Here is a 27,424-nt window from a genome sequence, read left to right on the forward strand (position 1 = left end):
TGGTCATCTTTTACGTGATTTTATTTCATCGTTTTGTTACATGTAGTGTTTCCCGTACTGGCGATGGGGAAAAAGAGTTGTGGAAGTTACATGCAGTATGTGTGTCCTGATTGCAGTGAGGAGCAGTGAATAATCCCAGTTCTGTCGGCTGGACCAATGACATTTGGGGGTGGGCCGGCGGCTGGAAGCAGAGTGGGTGTTTACTTGTTTGCTGCGCTGATTGGATGGAACTTGAGCTAAAAAAGGTTATAAACCACCTTCAGGAGGTTTCGAAATAGGGAAAAAAAGCTTGGCAGCGTTTATGTGTGTGAGAGTGGTATAGTTAGTCAAGAGAAAATAAAAGACGTGTATTGAACCGATCTTTCAGCCGGAAAGCGGCGTTTTGAAGGGCGAAACGTGTTTCATTGAAGCTGTATAAATATTCCGCTGGCTTTTTTTTTACGAAGTGTGAACGCAGTCAACAGCCGAACAGAAAGGCCCGGCCGGTGTGAGCAGCTCGATCAACAAGAGAGACACATCCTTTCATTGAGTATTAGCAGGAGAAATGGCATTGGATTTCATGGCAGGATGCCTGGGAGGTGAGGGGTGTTTTATTTTTCAGTACATATTTTCACCAAACGAACAAAAAGATGTGGGTGGAAAATCGGCCTTTTTTTAAAATCCTGAAAACGTCTGGCACAGTGCCGCATGCCTAGTGGGGAAGGCAGTAAGCCGAGTGGATGCCACGTATTTACAGAGAGATCCCCATTCAGTCGGATGGGGTGTCTCTATTAAAGGAGGATTGGTGGGGGAATGTCCAGCCGCTCTCGGCTCGGTGGGATGTTTGGGGGGTGGGGGCTAGGGTGAGTGGCTTTAACAGTCCAGTCTTCTGCTAATCGCCAACGCAAGGTCAGGGCAGACCAAAGCGGATTAGGAAGCGGTGCTGCCTGTAGGGCTGAGCGGGGCCGTACAGCTTCGCCACTTCCCTCCTTTTTTTTGTTCTTTCCTGGCATTAGCAGAGGTCTTGCGGACTAAGTTTCTCTATTCACCCAACACTTTTTGGAATTTGCGAGGAAGTCAACTCATTTCCAGCACCAACTATATAGCCGGGGGGGGGCGGGGGGGGAGGTGCAGTTGCCTGCGTTGATCATCCCTGTCCCTATTAATAGCAGTACTACACGTGAAAATCCATAGCGTTAGCTGATACATTCCTGGCAACAAGCTGTTGACCAAGTGTCTGTTGCAGTAAGCTAAATATGTATATTGAATAAAAAATGGTCCTTTTAATAATCTATGTCCCAAGTTCTCCGTGGGACCCTTATTTACCCTTAAATATGCTGAGCAAATGTTTGGGGTTGGTCGCTTTATTCATAATGTGATATATTTGTAATAAATGATACTATCTCATTTTCAATGAGTCGAATTTACTTTTTTTATTCATACTTGAGGAGTAAAGTCTAAATGATACTTTTTGTTCAGTGAACCTTCTAAAGACTATGGTTCTTTTAAGCTTATTGCATTGGCCGGTAGCACATTGAAAGCAGCTATCCATGTTGGACATTAAATGCATCTTAAAGTCTAATTCAGGTATTGACTAAAGAACTAGAATGGAGATGTAATGGACATTAAATTTGGAATCACATTATTGAACTGCATGTTGCAGAAGGTAGGGGATGGAGACAGGAGGAATTGAAGAATGAGGGTCATTCTAGTGTAGCCTAATCAAGGCCATCAAATAATATCAAACCACAAGAGCGAAGCAACAGAGGCTGCACCATAAGCTTAAGTTATTGTTGTCCAATCCCTCTGTAGTATTTGTTTTTACTAAGGATGAGTTTGTAATTGCCTCATCAACTTGCACTGTCACCTTCAGTGCTCTGGTTCTACTTTTCCAAGCTGAATGAATTTACAGATTTGGGGAAAGAATTCTAAAAGTCTGAATAAGTTTTTACTTTTTTTGCAAATAAAACTTTTACGTATATTGGACTGTACATGTTGCTGAAGGCACGTCACTCACAGTAGTTGTTTTTTTTCAATCATTTATTATGATTCTATGATCTTGTGAACTTTATCACTATAGAAAAGTTCATGATTTATAAATAATGCACAATTTGCATGTGGTGTCACATTTAAACAAGATTTTTTTTAAAAAAATCCCTTGTTAAAATAATTTCTTAAAGTAGCCTGATCTTTTAAAATTAATTTTATAGTTGATTATTTGGAATGTAACCAATTTGAAGTAAGGAGAAAGTAACATTGACTATTGAATTCAGATTAGTAAGTAACTGAATTTCATCCAAATTCGGCCATTATAAACTTGCTAGAATTGTGTCTTATTAGCTGTTTCTACTGGATTGTTTTTCCTTCTGATTTAGGAGTTGCATCACATTTTAGTTGTCATATACTTTGTTGCATGCAAGATGACTATTTACAAATTAGAAAGATTATTGGTCTTAATTGATTCAGAGGCATCTGGATATCTTTCCATTTTTAACATCAAATTCTTTAAAAGATTTCAGCTTCCAATATCCTGTGATTTCTACTATTTTGACAACGTACTTTAGCATTCTGCTGATGTTGTTTGACTGCTATCCTGTTAGCTGGATATGTTGAGAAGCAGATCTACTAAATTTGTTAGACAATAATAGGCAAGGATGAAACCAAAAGAGCTTATGTTTCCCAAGTTTCTTCATTAAAATTCTGATCATTTTAATTAGAAGATTGATTACTGTATGAAGAGGAAGGAAATAGCAAACTTCCTGATAGTTAGATAAGGAAGGCTGAGAGGAGTCTTGAATAGAACATAAGTGTATGCATGAACTGGGTGAGAAAATGGCCTGTTTCTGAGCTGTATATTCTATAGCTTTTGGATTGCCAGATTTGAGGAGTATTCTGAGTTTTGGAAGAAATGTATACATCAACTCTGAGAATTATTTGCACTTTTAGATTTTCATTGGTTTAAATGAGAACTGACATCCATTCCTACCTATAACCAAAAATGTTTTATTCCATTTGTTGTCTAATTTAGCCACTTGAAGTCTCTACATCCCTACAGTGCAGAAGATGGCTATTCAGCCCATTGAGTTTGTGCCGATCACAATCCCATCCAGGCTGTATCCCCATAACCCCATGCATTTACCCTAGCTAGTACCCCATGACACTAAGGGGCAATTTAGCATGGCCAATCCACCTAAGCCACACATCTTTGGACTGTGGGAGGAAACTGGAGCATCCGGAGGAAACCCACTCAAACATGGGAAGAATGTGCAAACTCCACACAGACAATGACTCCAGCTGGGAATCAAACCTCAGTTCCTGGTGCTGTGAGGCAGCAGTGCTAACCACTGTGCCATCTGCAGCTAAGCATGAAATTATATGACCAAACTTTCTTTTTTCTTTCTTTGATCCTTTCCGTGGCTGATCTTGTGCCTCATCTCCATTTTCCTGGCTGTTTCCAATATCTCTTTGTTCCCTGAATTACCAAAAATTTATCTGTCTCAGCTTTGTGTATTCAGTGATGGAGCATCCACAACCTTCTGCCAGAATTCCATTGATTCACAACTGAGTGTGGGATGAGATCATGATCAAATTGTCTTGTATGCAGTGATGAGCTTAATGTGTGTTGCTGTACTCATCCAGGCAATTGGAGATTATTCAATTACATTGATATCTTGTGCCTTTTAGATGGCACACAGGTTTTAGTGAGTCAGGAGGTGACCTGACTGTCTGCACCTCTGCTATGGCAACATTCATGACTGGATGTCCCTGGAAAGGAAGCATGTGGTGTCCACAGGCACCATTAAGGCTTTCTGTGGCCACAGTCACCTTTTGGCTTATTTAATGTTTTGTTTCAGGCAGTTCCCCTTTAAGTGGCTTCCCCTTTTACTTTATCACTTAGTTTGTCTAATTTAGTTTAATTTGATAACTTCAAAAGAGTGGGATTTAATGATAACTCATGGATTTAATTGATTGACATGGGTCTCCCGTGCCTCGAGAGAGTCTCCATGTAAACTCTGCTGATTGGCCAAAGACTTATCAAGGGCTGTCGGCTCCCTACTTTCCCCCGACCCTTGCACTGGTGATCCCTATCCCGCTCTCCCATCTCTCTCCAGGGGTCCAGTGATGAATTCTGGTGAGGGCCTCACTGTTTTACTGGCAGTGACCACCCAATGTTCTCTGGAAGCCAATGATTTGGTGACAACTCTTGAGATTGGGATTTCTACACTATCGGGGCCTTTCCCAGCACTGCCCAGGTAAGTGCCTGATTACACTGATGTAATAGTTTCATGGAAAGGTGACACAACAATCTGAGGCAGCAGTATTAATCACTACCACCGTGTCACCCTTTGGAATGAAAATAGAAAGGTTTTCCTTCATGTTGTGTTCTCGCCACCTGCCCCAGGCCTAGTCTCACCTGTCCTTCAGGGTTTGGTTAGTCATAATGCAACTGAGCCACTCTTAGTGATGGACATTGAAGTACCCCATCCAATGTATCCTCTATTTTTGCTGCCCTTGGTGCCTTTTGTCAAATAGTGCATAACATGAAAGAGCATTGATTCATCAGCTGAGGGAGGATGGTAATTTCCATGTTTGACCTAATGACATGCGACGTTGTGTCTTTAAATTCAAGATGGATCTTAAAGAACTGATAATGTTTTACTCCTAGAGATATAGCTGTCCTGTTTATTTCCCATATGAAGCAATTTTTGGTGCTCTCTAACCTACTGCTGCTCTTGTTTCTTATGTTCTGCTTTGTGGCGTCAGCTATGTCTCCAGATTGGAGTTTAATCTTTGGATCAGAGATAATATATTTTTTGTACATATTGATGTAGGGCAGTTCTATTTAGTTTAAACTTGTTTGATCTGCCCAAGTTAAGTATTTCTGTTAATGGTAAAAGGACTCAGTATTTCTGTTCTTGATATTTGCATGTAAGATGAAATCTAACTTGTATTTGGACCATATGACAGGGAAGTTAGTAATAACCAGATTTCAAGAATATTGAACCTTCAGAGGCTTCATTTCCAAAAGTTTCATTGGCCATCTAGTGAAATCCATCACTGCCTTTTTTTAGTAAAGTTTTCATGAACTTACTTCAACAGCAGTTGGTCATTTTGTTGGTGATGACCATTGCTTGCCTGTTTGTGTAAAGATCTTTAACCTGCTTTTCCATGTAACTATTTTATATTAAGCTGACCACCAACAAAATGACCAACTGTTGTTGAAATGAGTTAATGAAAACTTTACTCCTTTTCCTTTCTGTGAAACGGTATACTTTATCTGTATAGTGCACAAGAAGCAATTCTTTTCATTGTAAACTAATACATGTGACAAATCACATGACCTTTCTCTACATCCTTTCAGTGACTGCAACACTATATTCTGCACTCTCTCCTTTCCTTCTCTATGTATTCTATGAATGGTATGTTTTGTTTGTATAGCTTGCAAATGTCAATACTTTTCACTGTATACCAATGCAACAATAAGTTAAATATTCTATATCTTCGGTCTAGAAATGATGCAGCATAATGAACATTGGCTCCTTAGCAGACTGCTCATTTTATTCACCTCCTGCTGCTTTTGTCATTGAACAATATTTGTTAGGTGTTTTTCCCCTCTTCAATATTATTTTCCAGTAGATTGCCTCAAGGTTGTGGTTCCAAGCCAGATGTCTCAGTAACCATTTTATCTTTGGACAGAGAGTTTTCTTGGTTATGGATTAGAAAAGACTTGACTTCTATCATGCTTAATTGCATTTATTTTCTTTTGCACACCTTACTATACAATTTTGATAGTTAAAATAAGAGCTTTCAGGTATCAATACCTTGTTTTTCAAGCACTTGATTTTAGATTTGCAATGCATGACATGTGAAACACTTTATGCATTCATTTTACTTTGAACCTTTTGATCCACCACTTAATTTATGTGAAAAGTCAGCTTCATAGGCAAACTACAATCTTTACATTAGCAAATACCATGGTTATTAGCTGCATGTTTTTTAAACTCTTTTTTTTGTTTGCAGAGTGCAATGTTATAAACAGGGGAGAAACAGTGGATAGCTTTGCCCCTTTCTCTTCACTGCTTTGTTGTCCACGATAATCTGTGTATTATGGAGGGAGTGTTTTAAACCCTTTGAGTGTTGTGTTTTTAACACTAAAAAAGAAGAGAGTGGCTAAAGTGAATGTTGGACCCTTGGAGGACAAGAGGGTGGATTTAATGGCGGGAAACGAGGAAATGGCTGAGACTTTAAATAAGTTTTTTGTGTCGGTCTTCACGGTGGAGGACACAAATAGCTTACTGAATATTAAAGATGAGGTCCTTAATACAATTATTGTTACTAAAGAGGTAGTGCTTGGTAGACTAATGGGACTGAAGGCAGACAAGTCCCCAGGACTGGATGGAATTCATTCCAGGGTACTGAAAGAAATGGCAGAAGTAATAGCAGATGCGTTAGTAGTTATTTATCAAAATTCGTTGGACTCTGGAGAAGTGCCCGTGGATTGGAAAACAGCTACTGTTACGCCGCAGTTTAAAAGAGGTAGCAGACAAAAAGCGGGTAACTACAGGCCGGTTAGCTTAACATCCATAGTTGGGAAAATGCTAGAATCCATCATTAAAGAAGAAATAGCAGGGCACCTAGAAAAGAACAGTTTGATCAAGCAGATGCAGCATAGATTCGTGAAGGGAAAGTCGTATTTGATGAATTTACTGGATTTTTATGAAGATGTGACTAGTGAGGTAAACACAGTAAAAAGTCTGACAACACCAGGTTTTAGTCCAACCGATTTATTTGATAATAGAGTCACAAGCTTTCGGGGTTAGCCCCTTTGAAGGGGCTAACCCTGAAAGCTTGTGAGTCTATTATCAAATAAATCAGTTGGACTAAAACCTGGTGTTGTCAGACTTTTTACTGTGTTTACGCCAGTCCAACGCCGGCATACCCACATCATGACTAGTGAGGTAGACAGAGGGGAACTGGTGGATGTGGTGTTTTTTGATTTCCAGAAGGCGTTCGATAAGGTGCCTCACAAAAGGTTGCTGCAGAAGGTTTGGGTACATGGAGTTGGGGGTAAAGTGTTAGCATGGATTGAGGATTGGCTATCTAACAGGAAGCAGAGAGTTGGGATAAATGGGTGTTTTTCCAGTTGGCAGTTGATGATTAGTGGCGTGCTGTAGGGATCAGTGCTGGGGCCTCAACTGTTTACCATATACATAGACGATCTGGAGGAGGGGGGCTGAGTGTAGGGTAACGAAGATGAGTGGAAAAGCGAATTGCGTGGAGGATGCGGAAAGTCTGCAGAGAGATTTGGATAGACTGAGTGGGCAAGGACCTGGCAGATGGAGTGTAACGTTGGCAAATGTGAGGTTATCCACTTTGGAAGAAATAATAGTAGGATGGAATATTATTTAAATGGTGAAAAGTTTGTAGCATGCTACTGTCCAGAGGGACCTGGGGGTCCTTGTGTACGAATTGCAAAAACTCAGTCTGCAGATGCAGCAGGTGATAAATGCAGCAGGTGATCAAGAAGGCAAATGGAATGTTGGCCTTTATCGCGAGGGGGATAGAATATAAAAGTAGGGAAGTCTCGCTGCAACTATACAAGGCACTGGTGAGGCCACAACTGGAGGACTGTGTGCAATTTTGGTCCCCTTTATTTGCGTAAGGATATATTGGCCTTGGAGGGAGTACAGAGAAGGTTCACCAGGTTGATACCAGAGATGAGGGGGTTAGCTTATGAGGAGATTGGGCCTGTACTCATTGGAGTTTAGAAGGCTGAGGGGGGATCTTATAGAGACATATAAGATGATGAAGGGGCTAGATAGGGTAGAGGTAGAGAGATTCTTTCCACTTAGAAAGGAAAACAGAACTAGAGGGTAGAGGGCACAGCCTCCAAAATGAGGGGGGGGGGGGTGTAGTTTAGAACAGAGTTGAGGAGGAATTTCTCTCAGAGGGTGGTGAATCTCTGGAATTCTCTGCCCATTGAAGTGGTGGAGGCTACCTCATTGAATATGTTTAAGTCACGGGTAGATAGATTTCTGATCGATAAGGGAATTAAGGATTATGGGGAGCAGGCGGGTAAGTGGAACTGATCCACTTCAGATTAGCCATGATCTTATTGAATGATGGGGCAGGCTCGAAGGGCTAGATGGCCTACTCCTGCTCCTATTTCTTATGTAATGGACACAAGACAAGTTGGAATTCTCCCAATGTCCCGCCAGAGTGTTTGATGGACGGCACAAAGGAGAATATCGCAAGAGGCCCAGAAATCTGTTTCACGCAGGTTTGAATTGCGTTCCTCTGGGGTCGAAAACCTGATATGGACGTGCCAGCGTTGGACTGGGGTAAACACAGTAAAAAGTCTGACAGCACCAGGTTTAAGTCCAACCGATTTATTTGATAGTAAACTCACTAGCTTTCGAGGTTACCCCCTTTGTCAGGCATTCACCTGACGAAGGGGATAACCTCGAAAGCTAGTGAGTTTACTATCAAATAAATCGGTTGGACTTAAACCTGGTGTTGTCAGACTTTTTACTGTCGAAAACCTGCCAGAGGTCAACATGAATCTCATTTACATCTGTTAATGGAATGTAAATGAAGGCCCAATACCTCCTTTCCCAACACCATGGCGCTACAAGGAAAACATGCCAGTGTGAAATATATGTCTGGAACAACTTGGCATGCAGATGTTGGAACTCATCTGAACAATGCCTAGGGCTGCCTCCAGAGTTCAGGCTGGAGGCCATCAGCAACCCTGAACCCTGGAACACCATAGCAGTGGATCATGTCTGGGTGAGGGTCCACCTTCTGGTTTTTGAATACTGTTAGACATCTATTTTCATTTTCAGGAGATCCACCTTGTGTCTTCAGTGGTGGGTTAGTGATGTTGGGCACCTTTTCAATATGGCACCCACACACAACGGCAGACTACGCGCCATCCAGGCTTGCCCCAACGTGGATCAGGTGTGAAACACCCAGGTACATAATTAATATGGTTGGAACTCGAAGATTTGGCATATTTTCCTGCCGGATGCTGCAATGGGAAATGCTCCCATGTTCCTGCACCCGCCATGGCCCTTAGTCTCAAAATGGGAGAATTCCTCCCAGACTTTCTGGTGAGTTTTACTCTGAAGAAAAGATAAACGTTTATTCACACAACACCCTGAAATAGAAATTAATAGTGACATTCAACTCCTCAAACAAACAAATTGGTAAATACACAAGCAAAGGTGAATTCTAGAGGTAAAGCATGTATTTATATTACAACAAGAACCAAAACACACATTTAGATTAGTCCTTAAAGTTGCATGTGTTGCAGGCTTTGATAGGTTCTCTTGTAATCCTTTGGAGACAAATGGAAGTTGGAAGTCATTGGGTTGCCAGACAGAGTTGTGGCTGAGTTTCTGTGGAGACAAATCTTTACAGGTGAAGATAAGTTATCCCCCCCTCACTGCTTGAGTTGACTGTTTGAATTAGGCAGGTTTCTTTTTTTCTCTTGATGGAGGATGGTCTTTCTTTTGCACTGTTGGCTTCCAGCTGACTTCCTGTTTCTTGCTGGTCCTTGGAGTAATATGTTGCTGGAAGTCAGTTTCAATAATGTGACAACATGCTCAACAGTTATGTTGTCCACAAAGAGTTAGAAGCCACGACCACAATATAGGAGAATGAATGGTGGCTGTTCACATCTGCCTGTGATAAGCTTCTTCACACCGCTTATTGCTTGGCTTATAGCTCGCAGATAGTGGGGACAAGGAGTGCTCTTGAATTAGAATTTTGCTCAATACTCTAGAAATGAGTGTAAATTCACAAGTGGTCTCTCATTTTGAATGTCTTCATATCTCCACCCATAGAGATTTAACCTTCAATTACTTTCCAGAAGCATGGTCAGAGAAAAGTTAATTCTTGTCACAAAAGATCACCTGAACTTTGGCCCTCTTTGAAGGAAGTTGTCTACTTTTTAAGGAAACATCAATTTCAAGAAGTCCACATTGAATAAAGCCTCTTGAGAGTTAGAAATGTGACATATCTTCACTGGACGTGACTAATGAAATTGGCAAATATTGGAATATTTTAGTTTACCATATCAACATTTATGGAGAAATACAATAGCTTATAAAATGTGTTTTTTGTCAAGTCTTTGAACAACATGGACCCTCTCCCCCCATTCTTAAATAATAAAGTTAATTCTTCGTGAGAATATAGGATTTCATAATATGAACCAGCTCATTTGCTGCCAGCCTCTATGCTGTAGCATTTTATAATTCTGTACGTATTATTATCAGAGCGTAAATTCTCTCAGACACATTGATCTTGCCATTATTAATTGCGATTACAGCGATATTTTGAGAGTACAGCAAGAATGTTTGGAAGAATGCTTAAATAGAGCTAGTTTTTTTTTACAACATAGCAGCCTAGTTACATCCCATCCTCCATTTCCACCTCCAGTGTTTTCTTCTTTTCGAAGGAATTCTGTTTTCATGGCTCCCTTGTAGGATTTGGAGAATCTGCAGTGAAATTGATGGTGTCGTTATTATTGTGGGGCTCACATTAACTGATGTTTACCTCAGTCTCTGATGAAATGGATATTTTCTACTGGTGTTACATTGTTATTGTGAAGGAGTATAGTAAAATAAATATTCACAGAAATGTTCTCCTGTAAAACAAACGTTGTTAATTTACTTCAGAGATTTTATTTGCCAATCTCCCCCATCCTCCTGAGTACTGCAAACTAGTTCGGAGAAAAGAATAAAGAAAATTTGTGCGATTCAGGCCAATAAAGCTAATTTAATCTACTTACTAAACCTTTTTTGTTGGCATGCTTAATCTTTATTAATCATGAAATAGTTTGTCCAATTCTAATACCAGCTTAATGTGGCCGTGAAACTATGTGACCTTGGTTATTTCTGTATTCGGATGTGAATTATTACAATAAAACATTCAAGTACAATTGGTAAACAGGTCCATGATTTTATGATTAAGTTCATCAGAGCTTTTAGCGGGTTTGGTGTCTGGGTGATGTAGTTCAGTGATGTTGGTCTGTGTTCTCCAGGCTGTTCAAATTACTGCCATTGACACATAACACAGGAATCTAATGATGCTTGTAATGGGTCTCAAGCTTAAATGGGACTTTACTCCTAATTGTATTTTTCTTTCAGCTTTGCAAGAGAGACTGAGAACATTTCTCCCTTCTCCCCCTCACTCTCATGCATACGCTTGTATGGAATGGTAATTGTTCAATTTTCACTCCTCAGTCATCTTCCCCACCCATATGCTTGTATGAAAAATCAGCTAGATAGTTGTGAATTTTTAACTCATGAGAAGCTTGAACCAGCACAATGTATGTTGGTGCCTGGTCTTAATTCTTGCAACTGTACCAGTGTCAGTGCAATTGTTGATCCATGTCAGTTTGCCATTTTACTTGGTTTGAAATGGAAAAATTTAGTTGAGAAACATTTGGAATTGAGCTGTGATTTTTTTTAAGACAATAATTAATTATGTGGGAAGTGTCAAGATATTTCAAATGGATATGACTTGTAATTATTAATTCATGAAATGTCCAGTGTATTAACATGCAAATATTATGCTGTACATATCCTTTAGCAGTCTTCCTGTACTAGAATACAACATGGCCATTAATATTGCTGTTAGTTCTACAGAGGTCATGCTCAAGTGTAACACTCATAGCTTACTGATTCATGCCACTGTTAGTGTCAAAAGTTTTGTAGTCAGAATGTGCTGCTAGAGTTCTTTGTGGATGTTTTCTGTGCAACATGGAAATATCGATGCTTGCATAATCCTGCCTTTATTTCCTAAAACTCTAATAATCCTTGTAATAACAAAGAAAAATATGCTTGTATCGGAAGAGATATAGGGAGGCAAACTAAGTATGTTAGATTTTTGCATCTCACCATTTTTTTATAAAATCTGGCTTATATAAACAATGCAATCTAAGATATGAATACCAATCAGAACATAGGTTATTTTACAATGTAGAAAGAAAAGCAGATAATGTGCATAGATGGATCTGAATGTAGAATCAGACAAAGGTTAGTACTTCAAACGTTTGGGCAGACTTTGCATGGTCCAAGCATTCACATCTAAACTCAACAGCAGCAAGATTTGCAAAATTCATGTGACTGACCATGAACAAGAGGGAGAGAATTGTACCACACAGTGTCTCTTAGAATCCCTGCACTGCATAAGGAAGCCATTCGGCCTATTTGAGACTGCACTGACTCCTAACTCAGCACTGAGACAGTGCTATTTCCTGATCACTGCTCTTCAAAAATGCTACTGCAGAAAATGTCACTTCCCATTCTAAAGATGTGGATGGCACAGTGGTTAGCACTGCTGCCTCACAGCGCCAGGGACCCAGGTTCAATTCTGGCCACGGTCATTGTCTATGTGCAGTTTTCATTTTCTCCCCATGTCTGCGTGAGTTTCACCTGAGTGCTTAGGTTTCCTCCCACAGTTCAAAGATGTGCAGGTTATGTGGATTGTCACGCTAAATGGATCTTAATGTTAGGTGTATTAGCAGAGTAAATGTGTGGGATTACAGGAATAGGGCCTGGGTGGGATTGTGATTGATACAGACCTGATGGCCCGAATGGCCTCCTTCTGTACTGTAGGGACTCTGTGATGGCACAAATGACTGCTGCAATTGAAAGGTCAAAGAACCAGCTTGAGCAACAGAAGAGTTGTATACAATTTGTGGGCTGTGTTGATTTTTCAGTAGTCTGGAATGTTGCTATGGTTGTATCTGGAAAAAAAATACAACTTCTCAAGCAAGTTGTGACACCTAGGTATATTGCATATTATGCTGTACAGTGTGTCTAAAATTTATGTAAAGCAAAGTAATGAATTAGCAGGAAACCAATGGAAATACTGAGACCGAGAGAAACATGCTAGTCTCCTGGTTCTGTTTAAAACTTGGCATGGCCAATCAACTGATATATCTAAATAAATAAATAATCTGTAGTGGTATAATGTCACAAGCTGTTATGGCACCACCTCAAATTCTTACTTCGTTTCATTCTGTAGTCCCTGACAGTTTTATAAAATGAGGTAATGGAGAATTTTGTAATAAATTTGAAGTGCCCATTTTAGTTGGTTTATCATTTATGTTCAGCTATTTAAACAGAAGACCACAGGCTAGAAAGAATATTGATTGACAACCTCACATTTTTACTCTGAATATTTACATAAAACTTATTTTGTATTATTACTGGCTGTAATAGTTGAATTATCATAGATTTATGGGAATGGGCTCTAGAATTGCAATAAGGTTTCAGGGCATCAAAAGCTAATGGAAAAAAAAACAATAAAAAGGTCATAGAATATCCATCTTGTTTAGCTCCTCATGATTCCTAATCCACAAAGAAGGACTTTGGCCAAGATTTTCATCTCCAGGCCAGGTTTGCCCACTTGACTGGGTAAACCTTTAAAAATGTCCAACCACATGTCAGATTTTCAGTTGGGTGGAGGGGTCTAAAACAGGAGTGAGGGCAAATGATCCTGGAATGAATCAGAGGGTGGGCTGGACACAATGCTTGCCTCTGTGTTAGCACTGTGTTTAAATAAAAACTAATTTTTGGAAATCCCTCCAGCCCTTATGCCTTCTCTCTCTCTCTCTCTCTCTCTCTCTCTCTCTCTCTCTCTCTCCCCCTCCCCTCTCTCTCTCTCTCCCCCTCCCCTCTCTCTCTCTCTCCCTCCCTCCCCTCCCCCAAACATACAAACTCCCTATGCCCTTCCATGCCAACCCATTATCCCCAGCTCTATACCAACATTGTGCCAATGTGTGCCTTACCACCATCCCTTGCCCCCTCCAAGCTACTCACCCACTATCCTTGGACAGTTCCTTGACACTTCCTGGGCAGATTTGTCACTTCTAGGCAGCTTCAGCTTAATGATTTCAATGACTTTTTGCATAAAAGTGCGTACACAAATTCACTTTAACAATCCCAATGGGTGTCTTGCTTTGTTCTAAGATGTCCTGAGACCCTATCCAAAGGGACACCTTATCACCAAATTGGAAGTTCCTTCGACCTGTTCTATTCTGCACACTCCAGATGTCATCTTCCTGTTCTTCCAAAATCCCACAAATCATGTGGGACCCCAGCCTGACTCCTGTCCCACCCATGCAAAGATTGGAAATGTTAGTTTCAGGGGTAGGACTGCAAATTTTCAGAGGAAAAGTAACTAGGTATCTCCTTAAGCAATCAGTTTGAAGGAGTATGAAAGTAACTGCCCAGGAACTGAGAATGAAGTGTAAGTTAGTGATGTTTTCCAACATTAATTCTCATTTGGTATTGATTTTAAAAGGGCCAGAAAGATTGGATTAACAAGGAAAGCGAGAAAAATCTCGACCATAGATAGCATAGCTGTGATAGCTGAATGGCCACTTCTGATATATCGTTCTGTGATGACCTTGCTGACCATCAGTCTCACTGTTTATTTTAGCAGCATGTTTTGCTGCAATCTGGTTTACATATTGTTGCTAAGGGAGAACTTCCAGTTTGACTATGGCAATAGGATATTAACCATTGGAGCAAGATATATAATTTCCATTTAACTTTTGGCACCTGTATATTTTTAAAAAAAATGCAGATCTCCAAGTGACAGCCTTGGTTAACTGTTAAAACCTAGAATGTGACTTATTTTACAGCCTTCTAACCTTCAGGGGAAAAGCTGCCAACTGAACCAGTCCTGAATAATTCTTGAAAGAACATCCACTCTTTCATAACTGAATTAAGTTCATTTTAAAGATCAATCATTCTTAATTTGCTGTGTTTCTAAATTGATGCTTTCTTGTAAGTCATTGCGGACCCCAGATATTGTAACCTTGCGGAGAATATTAGCACTGAAATAGGAAATTCAGCCAACTAGTGCTGGAATCTCCTCCTGTTCCATCTGCTTCATCTCAGCCTTTCAGCATTTCTTTATATCCCCATTTTCTCAAAGCTGTTTTCCTCAATGACTTCCCCAAGGTAATGAATTTAATTCTCTTAGGGAAGAAATTGGGTTTATTAGTTCCTGTTTATATGAATGAACTTTGGCTTTGGATTTTCTTGCATGTAGAAACATTCCTCCAACATCTACCATGTCCAACTCATTCGTAATTTTAAAGACCTCCATCAGATCATTTCTTAAGACTTTGAAAGGAAAAAGCTGCAACCTGAGTAACCTTTCCAAATAACCATAATCTCTCAGTTCTGGCACCACTCCTGTAAACCTTTTATATTTTGCACTTTCCCTATGGAAAGACTGTTTTCTATATTTTACATTTTTATAAAATGCAGACCAGGAGTTGAATTTTCAGGCCGTGACGAGAGAAATGGAGGTGGTTGCTGCAAATATATCAGTGCTGGCCAGCGTATTAATTTTGTGATACTGTTCCCGCTATTGGCAATGCTTGACAGGGAGAGGGAAGAGGTTTAGAAAACAATCCTACCTTCCTCCCAATTAAGGCCAGTTAAAGTTGTTAAAGAGCTCATTGTGAGCTTGTTAGAGGGGGAAGTTAAAATTCTGATTGGAATGCATGAGGTTTAATGCAGTGAAGGCTGGGAAGCCAGTCATGCCAGTCTCTGGACAATATCTTGGCTGCATAAAGGATTAATGGTGTAGAGGGGCCTTGGACATTTAGAAGAAGTTTCCCTTGGCGCAGCATATGTGCCAGGTAGAGTAGGTAGTCAGCGTTGAGACATTGAACAGAGTTGCCGCTGTTTCAGCATTCTGGGCAGAAAAGCAGAATGCAAGGCTGCCGATAATAATAGAATGACCACAAAACCACAAGGATGGCTGCAGCAAATAAGTGGACACCAATCCCAGATTTTGAGCCCAATGGTGATGGGGAACAGAATCTGCTGCCAGTTCAGGACCATGTGAGGCAGGAGAGCAGATCAGTGTGCCTAACCTAGTTCAAACTCCAGTCTTTTGAGACCATTAGAAAATACAGAGAAAGAGGGAAGGATGGCGGATGAATTTGATGGAGCATGGAAGGTAGGCAAAGGATGGGGGCAGGTTATTGGAATGATGCTAGTTTAACATGTTTTGTGAATGTTGTCAGGGTTTGTTGAGTAGGTCTCAGATTGAAGCTGTACAGTTGAACAGTAAGTGTTTATTGGTAATAGATAACTGTATATCTATGTGTACAGAGTATAGCCCAGATTAGGAATTAACTCCTGCTTGGTTCTACACAAGTCTGAAGATCATGTCTGTTCCATGTCCAAACCCTTTTGCTGTATGCTGGTCTCTTGTCATGTGATTCTTTACATCCACTCCCACCTTAACCCTTGGTGTGCCAAACATCCTTATACTACAATGAAGAGAGGGAAATATTAGGAATGCTACTATGACAGTTCTAAGGATCTGGAATCAATGGTTTGGTTCATGAGGCAGTACTTTTATATCCTCAATGAGCTCTCGTTTAATAATGGAAATAAACATATTCAGAATTTTTTTTTCTATAAGTAGCCTGTTAACAGAAATCGCACTTTTGTAATACCACATCCTGTTTGTTCAAATCTTTTTATTCATAAGAAAATGTTATTTAATTCATTTTACAAAGCAGATATTCTCTTTGGTGTTTGGCATACATTGCAATCAAAATGGGACGCAGCCTTGGGATATTTTTCCAAAACAAGATTGCTAGAATTGGCTTTTCTAAGTGAAATTCTATTAAAAATCTGCTTGTATATTCTACACAAAGCATCATAGATACCCAGATGGTTAGTCTGTTAAACCATGTTGTCTCCTGGCTTTGTTCCAAACATCTCAGTAATGTTATGGAAAAAGTTAGCATGTGAAATCTCGTTTCATACTTGCATTGACCTTTTTACTAGAAGTACATCTCCAATGTTTGTCTACCATGGGAAAAAAACAGGCAGTTAATTTAGTGCTTCAGTGCTCCCAAAGAGTAACTTCAGCACATCTACTGCAATAGGAAGGATGGCATCCAGGTAGTTAGAAGTAAGCCCAGCTATGATTCTCTCATACTGGGATGTGGCGCCTTTAGTGCCTCATCCAAGTGGCCATTTTTCATGTCCAATTATGAAGCTATTCAACCATAGGTGTAAAACAATTGAAGAAGATCCCTTTCTCATCTTGTTGACCACAGATTCAAATTTCCAATGATTCCAGTGATTTTAAGAGTGAGACCTCTGATTAAATTTTCCGTATCGTTGAGAACGATAGAGGAGAGATTACAAGAAGCCCCTATTTTTTGGACTGTCTCAGTGCGTCAAATCGAGAGCAATGGCTTGAAATGCATTGTAAACTAGTTACAAAGCTGTGAGTGGGACACAATAGGCGTTGTTCTACACTATATTCTGCTGCCAGATGATGTTAGTTGACACAATTGGTGTCCTGTCTCAGTAAAATCTTGACTGAATAATGCTGAAGACCCAGCTCCGGTTCACAGAGCTTTCAAAAGAATTCTGCCTAACAACACCAGGGATCTGGGTTCGATTTCTGGCTTGGGTCACTGTCTGTGTGGAGTTTGCACGTGCTCCATGTGTCTGCGCGGGTTTCCTACAGGTATTCTGGTTTCCTCCCACAGTCCAAAGATGTACTGGTTAGTTTGACCATGTTAAATTGCCTCTTAGTGTCGGGGGTTAACAGGGTAAATAAGTGGGGTTATGGCGTTAGGGCCTAGGAGGGATTGTGATAGGTGCAGATTTGATGGGCCAAATGGCCTTTTTTTGCACTGGAGGGATTCTATGAAAAGATTGGCAATTCATCATACATTTACTGGTTGTGAGATATTTATGACATCAAAGATATAATTGGTATGTATATTTTCCAAGCCATAAGAAATACATTATGTTTACATTTCTGTGATTTGATACAGAAACTTAATCCGTACATTTGCACTTTGTAGTGCAGGCCGACGTGAGTTGAGTGGATATGCTAATTTGATTGCTATTTGTTTGTTGCAGGTGTTGCCGGTGTTCTTGTAGGGCATCCATTTGATACAGTAAAGGTGAGTTTTCTGGTGTGGGCCTGCTGATACATCAATGATGTTAAACATACCTAAGACTTATGAAAGCTAAAGACCACAATTCCAAAAGTGTTAGGAAAAATAATGTTTTGCTGTACAATTTTGATTTGGTCAAAGCCTTTATTTTCAGATAAACTTTATAATCAAACATATTTAATACTTTGTAGCTAAAATTCAGTTGTAACAAAATTAATTTTAGCTTTCATTCAAACACTTTCAACCTAATGATTATCTGATTGGCTGCACCTTTGAGTGCTGCTTTATGCTATAAAATATTTAACTGCTTTTCTCAGTGGATTCTGACTTCAGAGTTGACCAGGAGAGTTTGGAAGTTGCTGAATGAAAGAGCATTTCATTGAATAAATAAAGTGGTTATTTCTTGACTCTTTGCTTGATGATTTGGTTTTGAGGCTGGAATGTGTAGGCATTTTGGAAAAGGTTATTCAATTGCCTTGATTTAATTTAACATAAATAATCTCCATGTTTATAGTGGGTTATTTTTGTGAGCGGGAATGATTAGAGTGAAGGGTCAGTTTGAACAAAAGGCTGCATTTATATTGTGGGACCATTTCACAAGACTCAAATCCGTAATATGCTGGGCTCCTAATTTCTTTACTTTGAGCAGCAGACTTCAGAGCACTAATGACAACAGTGTAAGAACTGAGCATGTCATAAATGGAGCATATACAGTTGTTTAAAACTCTATTTCAATTTTAGGTTTTTAGCTGTAGACTTCCTGATACCAGAAGGGACATGCACATGACCTAAATCAGACTGCTGGCTTTTTAAAGCTGGAAAATGACATGAAAATGGCAGCGTGTGAATCTGATGCTACCTGCATCACCTGTTTATGTTTGCTTTCAGCAGACCAAGGGGAAAATCACCTCCTGAGCTACATCTCTGTCCCCAGAAGCAATAGCACCACCTTAATTATACAGCAGCAGCACTGTAGTGTAAGTGCAGCACAAGGTAAAGGGCAGGATACATTATTTTTACTGAAAGTGTTGGCCATTAGTGGTCCCTGAAGTAAAATGGCTTGAACTGCTGAGCTCACTAGGTATGCCTGCGATAGTTTGGATCACTAATTGGAACACTTTGCAGTAATATCACACTTGTGCCTCGGAAATTAGCTTATCCAGACATGCCTCGTAAATTACACTATGGCTGATATAAAAACCACGTAATCAGACCAGCGTTTATGATAGACCTATAGAAGTAGAAAACCTGGCCTTCTGCCTCAAGGAAGATGGCACTCGGTGAGGAAATGGGCATGTTGGGGAAGGGGATAATGTGGGGGAAGTAAAGAAAAGATTTTCTGTTGCATTTAAGTGTGCTTTATTCCTATAAAATGATGCTGTTTGTGAACATGTTGCACCACTGCATTGATGTATGGCAGCCATGGAGGTACAGGATGATTCTCCTCCGTGCTACTGATTTGCTGGTCTCAACTGCTGTACCGTGAGGAGGCAGTGAACAGAGTCTGGGTACTCCCTCATGGAGGGAGAGGAATAACGAGGGACAGTCATCTCTGTGTTGTGTCACTTGCTTTGCTGCATCTTGGATGAAGTGACATTTGGCTGAGGCCTGGGAACAGATTGCTCAGCCACAGGAGGTGCAAAGCCCAAGGAAAATTAAGGAATAGCAGGTGGCAATCGAGAGGTTGTGGCGGGGGAGGAAGGGGGGGGGGGGGGGGAGGAGGAAGGGGGAGGAAGCACAGGGCCGTTGGCAATCGAGATACTCATAGACACCCAAAAAATTTATGATATTTAATTTGGCATTGACATTTTAGGAAATCTAATCACTGTGTTTATTCCGTGACTGTAATTGGCACAATGTCAGTGTAAGTAAACAAGAGATCAACATTGTCTGATTGTGTTGTGCTTAATGGCTGCCAGAAAGTTTTAACCCGGATACTGACGCAATCATGTCAGGTTAGGAATCACATTTTCTTGCTATTTTCATGTAATGTGTGAAGTTTGTTGCGTTTAACTACTTTTACTTTCTGAGCTAGGGGCTGTCCTCATTAACAGCAAAAGTGTTACTTTGTGATGAGAGATAAGCCTCATCACGGGATTCCTAGTAAGTACAGAAAAGGTGAATTTCTACATTCTCAGTTTCTGTCCAGTTTGAATGTATACCAAGTGATTATCACTTTTTCAGAAGAAAAAATGGAGTTTTAAACGCACATAGCATGTTTTTTATTTCTTCATATAAACTTTGCAGAATGTAAATTTTAACATAGGACTTTTAAGTAGCTGTACAAATAAATGATTGTTATTCTTATCAAGCTATGCTAAAGCTGTAACTGCAATTGTTCAGTGATAGATTGTGGAACAAGATATCTTCTTCTTGTTCCTGCCTAACTAAGTTTCTTCCTTTTCTAGAAGTATGTTTGTTTTGTAGGTTCGACTTCAAGTACAAAATCCTGACCAGCCACGTTATCGTGGGACTCTGCATTGTTTTCGGTCCATCATCAAACAAGAGTCTGTAAGTACCAGATTAATTGATTGGAACTATTTATTAGGAGCTTGGTTCAGGTTTATGGGCTGTGAGAGCAGTCACACTACCTTTTTTCCCGTGTGTGTGTGTGTGTCGAATAAGTAATAACACATTCCCGTGACATTTTCCCTCTGCGCTTGAATTAAAACATCCTATTATTATAGGATTTTTAAAAAAATTGTTTTCTGTGCCCTCCTGAGGAGCAGTGCCTGGCAATGCAACAGGACATAGACAGGCTGGTAGATTGGGCAGATAGATGGCAAATGGAATTTAATCCGGAGAAATGCGAGGTGATGCACTTTGGCCGGAATAATGTGGAGGGGAGTTATACGATAAAAGGTAGAACTATCCGGAGTATAGATACGCAGAGAGACCTGGGGGTGCAAGTGCACAAGTCCCTGAAGGTGTCGGTGCAGAATGTGATGAGGAAAGCGTATGGTATGTTAGCCTTCATAGGAAGAGGTATAGAATATGAGTAGGAGTCTGATGTTGCAGTTGTATAGAACGTTGGTTAGGCCTCACTTGGAGTACTGCGTCCAGTTCTGGTCGCCGTACTACCGGAAGGATGTAGAGATCCTGGAGAGAGTGCAGAGGAGATTTACCAGGATGTTGCCTGGTATGGAAGGGCTGTCTTACGAGGAAAGATTGAATGAACTTGGGCTGTTTTCCCTTGAGAGACGTCGGCTGAGGGGGGATCTAATAGAGGTTTATAAGATTATGAAGGGGATAGATAGAGTAAATGGTGGTAAGCTTTTTCCGCTATTAGAAATGGATAGAACGAGGGGTCACGGGCTTAGGGTGAGGGGGGCTAGGTATAAGACAAATATTAGAGGGCAGTTTTTCACGCAAAGGGTAGTGGGGGTGTGGAATGCACTGCCGAGTAAGGTGGTGGAAGCAGGCACGCTAGGGTTGTTTAAGAGTCACTTAGACAGCCATATGAGCGGGCTACATATAGGGGGATATAGTAGGCCTTACTAAACATTATAGGCTTGGGAATACGTTTTGCCTCAGGGATGTTAGTCTTTGCCTGTTTAATAATGAATTTTTTTGTCTCCACAGGCATTTAAGTCCAGCAAGGGGCATGCATGCGGCAGGTTGTAGTGGGCTGCTCTTGGACGTTGCTTCGGGAGTTGCCTATTGCTTCATGTCGTTGGTGTGCTTAAACTGGACCATCTCGAGGGCAACATGACAGCTCAGAGACTATCTCTGTTGCTGTGCGGACACATGGATTTGGGCCTGTGTCTGTGGGAGTTTGCACGTTCTCCCTGTGGTTGCGTGGGTTTCCTCCGGGTGCTCCGGTTTCCTCCCACATCCCCCAAAGATGTGCTTTTAGGCTGATTGATTGGGTACTAAATTGTCCCTAAATTGGACCTCCCTGATCCTCGCACGTTAGGTGTAGACTAAAATCATGAATAGGTCACTGAGACAGTGGGACGGCGGCACGGGCTCGTTGGGCCGAAGGGCCTGTTTCCCGTGCTGTGTTGTTCTTTGTTCTTTGTTCTCTTCTTCAAGGTGTTAGCATTGATTTTCCACAGGCATCAGACAGAATTTTTTTTATTACTATGTCAGTGAGCTTTCTCTCTTTTGCGCTTCTTTATTAGTAGTTCTATTTACCCAAAGGAAAGAGTGATGTAGCAGGATTGGGGTACAGAGGTTCAGTGAGCTGATTGGTCTTTCTGCTTATGTTGATATTTAAAACAGCCTTTTGGATCACGTCTTTCCCTGTTTGTCTTCTCCTGAGGACTATTCAATTAGTTATAACAGACCTTATAGTATTTCACTTAACTCGCTGTTCGTGTATGAGTAGAAAAAGTTGAGTATTGGCTATCTGATGAAAGAGGAACATTATCATCACCCAGTTGTACTTTCTGGCAGGAATCATTACACGAATTTGAGCAATGAGTCAATTGTACCACTGACCTGGCCAATACAAACTAATTCCACACAGACCCCAGATCAGAATTGGAATTTCTGGCTAATGCATTCATTACCTAAGGCATTGGAGAAAACTCTTGAGATCTTGTGATCCTTGTCTAAACTATGGTGCATGTGGAATGCACATAATACAGGTTACCTGCCTGGTTTCATGCCATGGTAACAAAACTGTTCTCTTTGTGATGGCACATGCTGCTCTGCAGACTTGTGTATTTTAATTTTAAATCACAAGTTCACATTCTTTTACACAAGTCTTGCTTAGCTTCAAATTCCTTTCCCACTACTTTGATTTCACAATCTACTTAATTTCCAGAGTGAAAAATGCTGAAAATTGAATTATGCTGTTGTTGTTTCAAAGATGCATTGAGTGTGCAGTCTGAAAGGACAGATAATATTCACAATGTATCTTGAGCATTCTTGACACTCTACATTTCTAGTATTAATCTTGCTGAATAGCAAAGTGTTTGTTTGCAAATCCTTTTCTGGCCTTGCCCGCCCTTATCTCTGTGAGCTTCTTTAGTCCTACACCCACTTGAGATTGCCTCATTCCTCCAATTCTGACCTCATGGGAACCCCAATCTTAACCGCACTTTGTCCACATGTGTTCAGCTGCCAAGATTCTAAGCTCAGGAATTTTGTCCTTAAACCTCTTTGTCAGTCTGTTGCTTTTAAGATACTCTTTAAAGTCTACCTACGTAGGGGAGGCAATGGCCTACTGGTATTAATGCAAAACTATCAATCCAAAAACTCAGCTAATGTTCTGGGGACCCTGGGTTTGAATGCTGCCACAGCAGATGGTGAAATTTTTAAAATATCTGGAATTAAGAATTTAGTATGATTATGAAACCATTAATTTGATTTATTATTGGTTGACATAGTGATTAGCACTGCTGCTTCACAGCTCCATGGACCCAGGTTCAATTCCTGGCTTAGGTCACTGTCTGTGTGGAGTTTGCACATTCTCCCCATGTCTGTGTGGGTTTCCTCTGGGTGCTCCAGTTTCCTCCCACAATCCAAAGATGTGCAAGTTAGATTGATTGGCCATGCTAAAGTAATCCTTAGTGTCCCAGGATGTGATAGGTTAGACCGATTACCAAGGTAATTAAGCAGGGATAGGGTGGGATTGTTGTCAGTGCAGACTTGATGGACCAAATCTCCTCCTTCTGCACTGTAGGGTTTCTGTGATTTCCAACTCTATGATCACACATTTGGTTATTTATCCAAATAGCTCCTTATTTGGCTTAGTGTCAAATTTTTGTTTAATAATATCCTTGTGAAGCACCTTGGGACATTTTACTGTATTAATATTATATAAACTAATGTTGTAATTGTCATCTGTCATTTGCGTATTGCAATATTAACATAAATCTTGGATTCATTTGCCTGCATGTCTGAACTTGTTTGTCCGTGTACAATGCCCTTAATGCGCCATTTACTGGGAACAGTAGCTGATCTGGTTTCTGCTTTCCTTTTAAAGTTTTTTAATTTTGTGTACCTGCTCAAGTTGGTTGTCAGATACATCCATTCCTATTTCCCTTCCACAATAAAACACACCATATCCTGACCAAGCACCTTTCTTTAAATCCCAGTTCAGTAACAACTGAGGCTCAAATAAAGAGGCCCTGCACAAGTGAATCCAGTATGGTGTAAATGTTACAATCATATCGCTCATAACATTGACTCCAATGTTTTGGAAGGGAGCCATACCTACTACATACTTTAGCTATCACTAAATTTTGGTGGGCAACTTTTAATCCATTCTTGGAGTGGGGAGAGGTGGAGGCAGAATTGCTGTAGCTTAATATATCAGTGTTCTAATTCACATTGCAAAAACATTAACTTTTTTTTTGTTTTAGGTCTTTGGACTTTACAAAGGTATTGGTTCACCAATGATGGGTTTGACTTTCATCAATGCTATTGTTTTTGGTGTCCAAGGGAACACAATGCGTTACTTAGAGAGGGATACACCACTTAACCAGTTCCTTGCAGGGGCTGCAGCTGGGGGAATCCAGTGTGTTATTTGTTGCCCCATGGAACTAGCAAAAACAAGGATGCAGCTTCAAGGCATGGGTGAATACCAAGTTAAAAGTAAAGTCTACAAGAATTCACTCGACTGCTTGATTAGAATTTATAGAAAACACGGAATCTGTGGAATCAACAAAGGCATGGTGACCACCATTATGAGAGAAATACCTGGATTTGGCTTCTACTTCCTTACTTATGATTGTCTGACCAGAGCCTTAAACTGTGAACCTGATGATAGTTTTATAATTCCTAAACTGCTTTTTGCTGGTGGTATGTCTGGGATTGCATCTTGGATCTCCACCTATCCCATTGATGTGATTAAATCCCGATTACAAGCTGATGGAGTTGGAGGAATAAATCAGTACAATGGCATTTTGGATTGTGTCTATCAAAGTTACAAGAAGGAAGGGTGGCAGGTGTTCGCACGAGGGCTCACCTCTACTCTTCTGAGAGCTTTCCCTGTCAATGCTGCTACTTTTGCCACTGTCACACTCTTCCTCATGTACTCAAGGGCTGATGAGGATTGCAAGGAGCTGGGGACGTCCTCAGCAATCCAGCAACACTCAAGCCTCTAAAGCCAGTGTCTTCCTCATGTTACCTGTGCAGAGTAACTGCTGTGATAACTGAATTTTACTCTATCCTATTTTTATAAGTGTAGTAAAATAATGAAAATGTTTCAGGGTGTAAATAAGTTCCATGCAAGAATTAATTCTTTATAAAATATAACCATGGGTTTTACTTTTAACATAATTCCATCAGTTTTGTTGTTTTGTGAGACTACAGCTTATGCCTTATTAAATGAATGTATATATTGTATTTTAGTCGATAAAAGCAAGTAAGAAAAATGTGATTTTTTTTTGCCCATTATAGTAGGCATGTACTGTACAGAAAACAAATGAATGGGGCTGGCTCTAGAATAAATAAGTCGGCGACACAGAGGGTCCACATACGATTTCTAAAGAAATTGAAGTAAATTTTCACTTTTACCTGTAAGTGAATGGTTAATACGTGGTAGTGGATTGGCTACCCATTTTACACCTAACCTGTTTTCTCATTTGCATGGAATTTAATGGTAAATCAAGTACTGGGCAAATAAAATTGGCAGCCAACCCATTGCCATCTCTTTTCCACCCAGCAATAAAAGTAAAGTTTCACCTCAACATATTAAGAAGCAGCATGCAGCTAAAGCAAGTCGTACTCCATTTCTTGTCTGTGTTTTCAGCATAGTGGCGTAGTTTTATTGGTGATTAATGACTTGTAAGAAAACCTTAAATAATATACTAAAGCTTAGTTAGATTTTCTAAGAAAGAAGCATTTAATGTGACTGAAAAGTTAATACTTGGTGTTTCCTCTATTCTAAATAACTGTAATGTTAAGATCAGCACCTAAATGGCCATAAACCTTGAGTACTTTGCTCACTTCTGTTGCGCACTTATATCTGTTATTCCTATTGTGTGATGTCAGGATCATGCAGATATTTGCCCTTTAGCAAATATCTAGTGTAACCTGAATAATCCACACTCTTCTAGTTGGTCCTATTTCTGCACATCTATTGGGTAGCATTTTATAATTACTGTAATACTCTTTTTCCCAGCTCCACTAGTTTTCTAGCTGTAATGATATGTTTCATAGCCCTTTTTTCCTAATAGCACCAGGTAATCTAGTATAAAAAATCAGATTTTGATTTGGAACCATCCATTTTACATTTCAGAGTTTTCAGGAATCAGTCCACCTCTGTCATTTTAATATGTTGTTCATATTAATTATGATTTATGTGCAGTACACCTATGGAGTTTTTTCTGCTGCTTGATGTGTTGTTGAGGAATTGTTATTGTGAACATGCCAATCCAGCAGGTCACCAGTCCTTCAGGTGTTGCTGAGTTAGTAGTTCACAGATTGACAGCAAGTTACTATGATCAGGGTCCATGTAGATTATTTTGTTTTCCTAACACTCAAGTAGCTTCCTCACTGTTTGAGCACAATATGTGCTGTAATGCTCCTGAATGTATGCTATCTCTTGCCTCCCCAGAGATTGCGGTATTGGGAAGCCTCATAGTGGGGATCCTAGGGACATTTTAGCCACATTAACTGTGGTTGGTGGCGTTTGTATGAATTAGTAGCCCTGTGGTTCAAAACAGGGCTAGATGTTCAAGTTTGCCATCCAATGACATATGGAAACAGTAGTCACTTATTGCTTCAGATTTGTGCAGCAGGCCCTCTCGTCAGTAGGCTTCTGACATCTGTGTGGAATTTTTTTTTTGAGAAGTCCAAGCACGTTACTTTAAATAAACATGTATAGTGTACAGCAGTTTTATGCTTTACTGTTCAAGGTGAAAATATTAAAGTATTACTAGTTTAATCTACCAAAGGTTAGAGGTTTTTTTTAAGGTCCATCACTCCTTTTAATAGATTAATTTTATGCATGAACTCTCACCTGCCCATTTTTTTAATGCAATTTCTGGAAAGCATATAAGAAACTGCCTTGATTTATCATAGTTAATGTGGCATTGAATGACAACAAAGGGTAGGGATTACAGAATCCAATCTTCACTGTAACTGGGACAGCTGCAATACATATTGGTCTGAGATGCTGATCAACAAAGATTTTCAATATTTTGCGCCATTTCCAGGACATTTTTTTTGATGGGCACAGAACACTTTATTTCACAATGTGAGAAAAGAGAAAACATTTGTTTGTTCCTAGCACTATGATCAACTTTTTAACTATCAAGTGAATTGCAATTTCAAAGTGAGTGTTTGACTCTGGAAACCTTGAATGTCTATATTATTATCTGAACAATTTCCTTTTCTGAATTGAAAATGCATGCTTGGTTAACAATACAGTACAGCTCTGACTTTTTGGTCAGTTGGGTTGTGCTGAGTAATGCTTGTTTCAATGTGTTTCACATCATGTACCTTACTATGTAAAGTACCATTTGCAGACTGGAAGGGAAAAAGGGAAAATAAAATCCATATTCAGATCAAATTTCA

The 27,424-nt window shown here is 40.0% G+C and overlaps 1 protein-coding gene across 2 annotated transcripts; it reads left to right on the forward strand.

Moving 5' to 3' along the window:
• The first annotated feature begins 207 nt into the window (after positions 1-207).
• On the forward strand, positions 208-27,424 carry slc25a29l (solute carrier family 25 member 29-like). 2 transcript variants are annotated; one of them, XM_080202509.1, is made up of 5 exons: positions 208-578; positions 4,092-4,232; positions 17,913-18,927; positions 20,378-20,461; positions 24,265-27,424. In XM_080202509.1, exons 3-5 carry the CDS (start codon positions 18,778-18,780, stop codon positions 25,006-25,008), a joined length of 978 nt encoding a protein of 325 aa, XP_080058635.1. In that variant the 5' UTR covers positions 208-578; positions 4,092-4,232; positions 17,913-18,777; the 3' UTR covers positions 25,009-27,424. The 2 variants fall into 2 exon arrangements, with proteins under 2 accessions (XP_080058635.1, XP_080058636.1); XM_080202510.1 differs by lacking the exon at positions 4,092-4,232 and having other exon boundaries at positions 17,913-17,956.

This window comes from Carcharhinus amblyrhynchos, chromosome 14, assembly GCF_965287045.1.
Source record: "Carcharhinus amblyrhynchos chromosome 14, sCarAmb.v2.hapA, whole genome shotgun sequence".
In the NCBI taxonomy this organism is placed as follows: Eukaryota; Metazoa; Chordata; class Chondrichthyes; order Carcharhiniformes; family Carcharhinidae; genus Carcharhinus; species Carcharhinus amblyrhynchos.

Excerpts from the sequence above, each read along its gene's own strand:
- slc25a29l (XM_080202509.1), top strand. The coding sequence starts at position 18,778 with ATGAAAATGGCAGCGTGTGAATCTGATGCTACCTGCATCACCTGTTTA. Across the intron at positions 18,928-20,377 it reads TACAGCAGCAGCACTGTAGT|GTTCGACTTCAAGTACAAAA; the intron begins GTAAGTGCAGCA and ends TTTGTTTTGTAG. Across the intron at positions 20,462-24,264 it reads CCATCATCAAACAAGAGTCT|GTCTTTGGACTTTACAAAGG; the intron begins GTAAGTACCAGA and ends TTTTTGTTTTAG.